At 37.4% G+C, this 8,014-nt stretch overlaps 1 protein-coding gene across 1 annotated transcript in view; it reads right to left on the reverse strand.

The window, feature by feature from the left end:
- LOC121414290 (organic cation transporter protein-like) overlaps nt 1-7,479 on the reverse strand; it is a 34,186-nt gene extending 26,707 nt beyond the window's left edge. Inside the window, exon 1 of the mRNA XM_041607418.1 lies at nt 7,287-7,479. Coding sequence (XP_041463352.1) covers nt 7,287-7,436 — 150 coding nt within the window. The 5' untranslated portion in view covers nt 7,437-7,479. The remainder of the gene's footprint in view (nt 1-7,286) is intronic.
- Nucleotides 7,480-8,014: the final 535 nt, after the last annotated feature.

Raw genomic sequence — 8,014 nt, forward strand, 5'->3', positions numbered from 1 at the left:
GTGGAATTAGCTCCCCTCCAACACATTCCCTTTAGCTCCCAACATGGACGGATTTAAGAATAGTGTTGATTCAAATTTGATTAGCTTAATGTAAAACCTTTTACTTTTAATTTGATTATAGTTTTTACGTAACAGTTATTGGCCACATTTCATCATTTTATGATGGCAACATCTGGCCCAAAGAACAATCTAAAAAATACTAATTACTAACTGTGTCTCACACAGTCATTAACTCGTACATTAGCTGGTGGTAAACTTTCATTGTGTTAACTTCAAAATAATGGAACGATTTGCCTTTAATAATAAGACAGTCTCTATCAATATTATTTTTCAAAAACGTGATCCTTGGGGGCACGCCAGGATAAATGATTGACTTGCAGGAAAGTTCTCTAATAATGGGAGTCCTACAAAAGTCCTTCTGATATGTAGCTATGGATGTATAACCATGATGTACCAGAAATTTCCAAAATTGCCTAATGAGATTGGTATTTTTTAGGCATCGGGAGAGTGGTAATAGGCGAAAACCATGTTAAAGAAATTGGGTGGGTGTCAAAAGAAATTCTAACGTTTCGGAAACCGAGGGTGTGTCATAATTTGAAGGAGAGGTTAGAAACTCTCATTGTCATCGTTACCGTCTTCGTAGATTTGGATAACCGTGAACCTTTTTCAATTGTGGTAAAACATAACACTTGACACAGATAGGTTGATGAAATAAGCAATATTTGATTTTCAAAATCCATGAAGCTCTTGAAGGTACAATTTCTTGTATTAATCAAGTTGTCTCTTATGTAATTTTATCGAGGCGCTAAGTAAGTGGACAACATGTATATTATAGAGAGTAAGTTGTGAAGCCATTGGCGGCGGAAGCAAAAAAATTAGGGGTGGTCCACCTGAAACCTGAAATTTTGAGATGGACAGGTAAAGAATTTTACAAGCAAAAAAAAAGGTTATCAACCAAAATTTTAGGGGGTATGCAGACAACTCAATAGATAAGGAAAAAAAGGGTCGTCAAACAAAATTTTAGGGGGAACCACCAAGTTTTTTTTAAAGCAAAAAATAGAATGTTATCAAAATCTTTTTGGGGAGGGGGTCGATCCCCCACCTCATATTCAGGGGGACAGGACCCCCCCCCCCCCCCCGCTTCCGCCGCCTATGTGTGAAGCACTATGTTCCTGCAACGACAACTGGACAAGGCGATAAACAAATACTCAATGAATTGGATTGGATTGGAAAGAGGCAGGTGAAAGCAAAAAATACCTCCAAAGTACTTCTCCCGGAAGCACTTCACTTAAATTCATCCCCAAGTCATCAATAGTCGACAATCTTACTAGATCCTCCGGAACACAGAGGTTACCGATTAGTTATAACAATTCTTATTGGTTCCTAGTCAGTCTACTTAGCGAAATGTGCATGCAAGGGTGATCCTGATTGGTCATTTAGCGGTTTATTGATAACCTTTGTGTTTCGGGGGCCCAGAAGATGAACTCGTACCACATGGCAAACTACCCCAAGAAAGCCTTATAAATAAAAATAAAACAAAATTGGATGTCATGTCTGCTCAAATCTTAGTGCTTCTCTTCGTCATACTTGATGCGATAATTCCTCTTGCAGCGGCTCCAAAAAGCCAAACTGGAATGAACTTTGCAATATGTCGTGAAAGATTGGTGTCATAGTGAAGATCTCAATTTTACAATAAAAGGAGAGTGCGATGTGCAAGTAAAAACCTGGATACATCATAAAGAACAAGAGATCCGGTTGGAGGCTGCAGATTTCTAATAATGGGAAGCAGTCATTTTGAATGCTGGTAGACCTGTTTTGTATACAACTTAGCCAGGCAGGTGGTTCCATATTCGGATTGTCTTTGGGAAGAAGGAGTATTTGTAGGAATGCTTCAGTTTGTCTTGTGCTTTTTATTTTCCTTCATTGCAAGTTCAATGACAATCATTGACTATTTTGGTTTACAACACTATTGTTCACTTCTATCAACAACGTAAAATAAATGATTCAAGTTATAAAGATTGTTTATGTATAAATTCTGTACTGTTTACTATCCGTGTATATTGTCGTTCAAATTGGGGTAATAAATTTACACAATCTCCCAATTCACATAAAATGATATATAAAATATTTAATATTGGTTTATATACCTATCATGTATTATGATTGTAAAAGTTTTCATGTCCGTTGCACTTTGTACCAGAGACGGGAATCCAGTCCGACTGTTGTAATAGGGCTCATCGAGGGGTCACTTAACGTGTAAATATACATCTGTTATCTTTTCCTTTTGTGATGTCATTTTATCGACAAAATATTTTTCTCGATCAATTATTTCACAGGTTTGGTTGGTTTTAAAATCGAGTTTTAATATCAATTTGCGAGGAAGAGAAAAAAGCTACCCAGATTGTAGTTTGGGTTTCAATATTGTCTGCCAAGTTCCATGAGTGTTGTAAGTATATGAGAGGCTAAACAGGCCATCATTTATAACTAAATGTTTGCAGGTGAACGATTGGAGAGATCGGGTATTTAGAGAAATTGCTTTGAATCGGTTTAGTTCACATGAGGAAAGTATTAAAGGGTCACATATCGATAACAAAATGGCTCTTTAGAAAAAGGATGCAAAATATGTTGTATTAATTCTCTTATATTATGTGGAAATGGAGGAATCCGCTTAAACTAAAACTTGAAATAACATTTTCTTTAGGTCAAAGGACAAATCTAGACCAATCAATCGTGCATTTTCCTCAATTTAATTTGTTGGCAACATTTGACCATTTCCATTTTAGCTCTATGGTATAACGTTTGACCATTTTCATTATTATCAGGATTATAAGTCAAGTTTTGTTGGTAAAGGTTTATCGTTATTTCTTGCAAAAAATCAAGCTCCTTAATTCGCTATACATAGATTATTCCCCTTCGACATCTCATATCAGATTGGGGCGATCTGACCTTTTGTCCTCGTCCTCTCCTAAAATCGCCGTACTGTTTATCTCCAAGACTTATTAGGTATATATGGGTATACTAGTGTTTCATGAAAGGATTTACCAGAAGTTTTATCCGAAAAGTCCTGTTTTATCTGACAGTTACTAAAGGAACTGTGCTTCTTAGATAAGATAAGATAAGATAAGATATTTATTCATCTTTCTGTCTGCACATACATTTATCTTACAAGTGTGATTTCACATTCTACAAATGAAAATCAATTAACCAATCAAAATCAAGGAAAGTTTTCACATCTGACGACTGATCAGACAATACAATTTGATGAAATGCTACCAGAATGGCGATATCATCGGTAACCAATTCCCCCCCCCCCCCATCTCTCCCTCTTTGTATCTCTCTCTCTCTGTCACACACACACACCTCTCTCTGTCTGTCTGTCTGTCTATCTGTTTACCCGGCTCCCTCTCACAGTCTCTCTCTCTCTCTTTCAAAGAATTATTCACGTTGATTTTCTTCCCGGATTTTTTTTTCTCCATTAGTACCTTATGATGTACATTAATTTAAAACATTTCTGGTTGTAAAGGGGAAAAACATATTCAAATAAACATTCATTTTCGTTCAACTTACATATTTCTACATTTTTCATAAACATTAATTCATACAAAAAACGTTTGGTTTATAGAAGAAGGTGTATACCCTAAAAGCATAGGCTTCTGGCGGGATACGCCTACAGACTTAGATACAATACAGTACACCGTGCAAAGAAAAGACGAAAGGCTAGAAAAGGGCAGAAAAATATTTAAAGAGAAGGGAATGGAACGAGAGAGGGAGAGGGGAGGCGGGCATAAATTATAATACCCCCATTACACCAACGCTACGTGCATGTAGTTCTCGCTACGTCAAAGAAAAATTGCCATGACGCAGTGGGAACTGCTGCAGCGTACTGAGAGCGTAGAGAGAACTGTTATTGACGTGGCAAAGTCTGCATGATCTCCGAAAACAAATTTTCCGCTACGTGGACTTTGAACATGTCCAAAGTCCGCGTAGCGGAAGCGCCGTCTAAACCGAGCGTAGTAATGACGCAGTAAAGACCTACCAACAGCTTCATAGACGTAGCGGACACCGAAAGAACGTGGCAACAACTCTGTCCATGTCTACTGTACTGCCACTACGCGGCCACCACGTAAACTCGGTTGGCTCTACGTCCAAATAGACGAAGGTACAGAAAGTCGCGCAATCTGCTGGATGTAGTCGGAACGTAGCGGGAACCGTTTCGACGCAGCATGGACCGGCTCTGCGCGCAGAATGAACTTTGTGGGCACACTACACACGCAGCATAAACGTCACATTAACGTGATGCGGACGTAGCACGCACGTGACAATTTCACATTTTTCGAGAAATTCAAACAAAGTTGGCGCCACGTCCCAGGGTTTCTTCTGAACTTCAAGAACGTAGCGGGAACTTCGTCTGGTGTAAAGGGGGTATAAAGTAAAATAGAGGGGGAATATAAATGCCGCAACGATAGTTGTAAATGGTTCATATTATCATGTTAAATTAAAGTCAAAAGGAAACGAAAGATAAAAGATATTCATATACAGGATGACAAAAGCATTTTTTATATACTTTAAGCTAGTTGTTGAGATTTTTTTATGTAACCCGGAATTTCGTCCCATATTCCAGATCATTTTTCTATGTTAGGGAATAAACATTTGATTATTTGTGCGGGTACAAAAGTGATGTATGTTTGAAACATACGTAAACAAACTTCACGAAATTTTGGTGGAAATTTTAGAATTTAAACACCTGTAGAGAAAATTACATTGTTAAAGTTTGTAGATGTCGTCTAATTTTAACAATTTTAGGGAATGAAACAAAACAAAATTTGCTAGTGGTATCTTGTCGTCTGGAGAAAAATACGTACAATTTCATTGTGAATGGAACATAATTTTGTAAGATGGATTTCGTCTGTGTAAGCCCAGACCAAATTACAGTACTAAAAATATGGCAAAATTAAAGAGCAATATAATGTACGCAATAAAGTTTTAGGCACGTGAAAACTAAGCCGATATATTATTCCATTTTTTTGCAACTTTGTTCTCAATTTCATTTATGTGATGCATGAAACCACTGGCGTAAATCTGTGTTGATGGGTGGGGGGATGACTGAAATATTTTGGCATTTTTTTTGCAATCCTGTTTTTAGATATGCAAGAAATTGTCATTGATATGTCCACAGTGGCGTACCATGGGTCACGGCAATGGGGGGGGGGGGCACCAGCAAAATTTTTTTATCACTGAGTGAGCGCGCTCAGTTGCCAGTTATTCTGACCTAGTAGAGACACTTTAAGGACAATGCCATTAAACGGATATGTATCTCACTAATCAAATAATGCGAGCGCGAAGCGCGAGCTGAAATTTTTTATATTTACACCGAAAAAGGGACATTATAATCAAATTTGTGTAATCATGATAGGTACCTGTCTCGCTAAACAATGCGAGCGCGAAGCGCGAGCTAAATTTTTCGTATATTTTGACCCCAAACAGCGAGATTTTAAGGAATTCATTTTAGAAATCCATTAAGAGTATGCATATCTCACCATAGTCATATAATGCGAGTGCCAAGCGCTTGCTGATTTTATTAGAATTACATCTAAACACATGAAACACTTTTTGTAGTCATTGCAATCATGATTATCATACGCATCTCACTAATCAAATATTGCGAGCGCGAAGTGCCAGCTGAAACTTTAGATAATTCAGACCTGAAGCGGGGCATTCTATGGTTTCTTTGTAGGAATTAACTAGGACCATACGTATTTCATTCACCAAATGATGCAGGAGCGCGAATCGCGAGCTGAAAATTTTTGATATTCAGATCAGAAGAAGGGACATTTTAAGGACTGATTTTAGGAATTCATGAAGAGCAGACATATCTCACCAATCCACTAATGCGAACGTAATCACGGACAGGAAATGTTTCATATATACGAAGACCCTAACATCCCTTTTTGAGTCATGAAAAAGAAGCATATGTCACTACATAACGGTGACTTGAAAACGGGATGTTTTAGTACAACAGGATTATGTATCTCATTAAACTGACAATGCGAGCACCAGGAACAATGAAGACGCGGGCCCTGGGCAAATTTTGTTTCATAAAGTTATGATAAAAATGTTTGATATGTAATGCAACATAACATAATTATAATATAATATTATAATGAATAACATTTTCTTCTTTCCCTTCTTTTCTTCATTCTCTTTCTTTCTCCCTCTTTTTTTCTTTTCCCCGGATTTTTTTTTCTTGGGGGGTGGGGGTCAGCCGATGGGGGGGGCACGTGCGTGCCCCGGGCCGGCCCCCCGTAGTTACGCCACTGTATGTCCATATGGCAAATACCTCTCCAATATTATTATCTTTTTTACCCCATGATGGTTTGATTAGGGATTACATTCAATTTTTATTGACATTCCATCTTAATCCCTTCCCAAAGACCCCAACATTGATGAATTGGAAGAAACGGGTGTTTCTCTTCAACGTTATGATAAGGACATAAGTATTTCGTTTGGAAATGGTGAACTGGCTCTTTATTTGCATTTTATGATTCAATAATATTGTTTTATTTGTTAAGCGGTAGGCTCCAATAAAACATTTATCTCTTGTGATTTTTTTTCATTTCTTTCGTAAAAAGAGGGGGATGTTTGTACATGCCACCCCCCCCCCCTCGTCGAAAAGTGGGAGAATATATCCCCCCCCCCCGGATTTACGCCAGTGTCATGCATCCGTGTTAAATTACTGTTTTCAACTCTGGGAATAATTCGGTTGTTTAAGTTAACCTCTACATATGCCTCATCAATATACCTTGTGGCGTTACGAAATATAATGTAATTGCATTTTTATAGTCTTGTTTGCCCAAAACGATTTACAAACATTAATTTTTTGTTAGTTCAGTATTTACAGCTATCTATCTATATACCTATCTATATATCTATTTATCTATCTATCTATATACCTTTCTATCTATCTATCTACCTACATAACTCTCTATCTATCTATCTATCTACCTATCTACTTATATATCTATCTGTCTGTCTGTCTATCTCTCCATCTATCTCTCCATCTATCTATCCATCTATCTATCCATCCATCTATCTATCTATCTTATCTATCTATCTATCTACTTATATATCTATATATCTATCTATCTGTCTGTCTATCTATCTATCTATCCATCCATCTATCTATCTTATCTATCTATCTATTTATCTATCTATCTATCTACATGTATCTATCTATATGTCTATCTATCTATCTGTCTACCTATTTATTGAATGGTGTTGATACTTACCTGACACCAGTGATTCATTTTACTTCCTATGAATACCTGAGCCATCTGATGCCATGCCACGGGTAATGACACAAAACAAACCAAGATATAAACCCATATTTGATAGCGACCAAACTCTCCAATAACTCCCAAAATATCATCAAGTTTCATCCTTGTAGCTTTTTATTACTTGGCTGTTGCTTGATCCGACTCTACCCACAGTAATAATTGATATGACTTAAACAGATATAACCTCAGCTATATAACAAGTCTGTCATGTCAGTCAACACTTTTCTTTTCTTCATTCCCATATTACAAACACATTGTGTAAACACAGTAAAAAAAACTTTTCAATTTAGTTCTTTTCACACCCCCGTGGCAAGGCATGAGGTTCACTTGTGTGTATGGACGGCAGACTGATGGGGCAAATATACCTGAAATTTGAATGGAATCAACCTAGAAATATCACGTTCGTGGATTCCAATGGAAATCTAAATTAATAAATAATCACTCCATAATTAATGTTACTTTCAGTGGCGTACCGTGGGTCACGGCATTGGGGGGGGGCACTAGCAAAAATTTGAGTCACTTAGTAAGCACAGAGATACGATCTTACGTATACGTAAGCTCCCGAAGGGAGCTAGAGAGGCAACTCTTTTCGCGCGTTTTTGATTTTCCATAGGTTTTGTACATAACAAACATGGCTGCCATTTGTCCAATTTGAAGGTTGATTTTGGAAGGTCAATGTT

This window comes from Lytechinus variegatus, chromosome 4, assembly GCF_018143015.1.
Source record: "Lytechinus variegatus isolate NC3 chromosome 4, Lvar_3.0, whole genome shotgun sequence".
NCBI lineage: Eukaryota > Metazoa > Echinodermata > Echinoidea > Temnopleuroida > Toxopneustidae > Lytechinus > Lytechinus variegatus.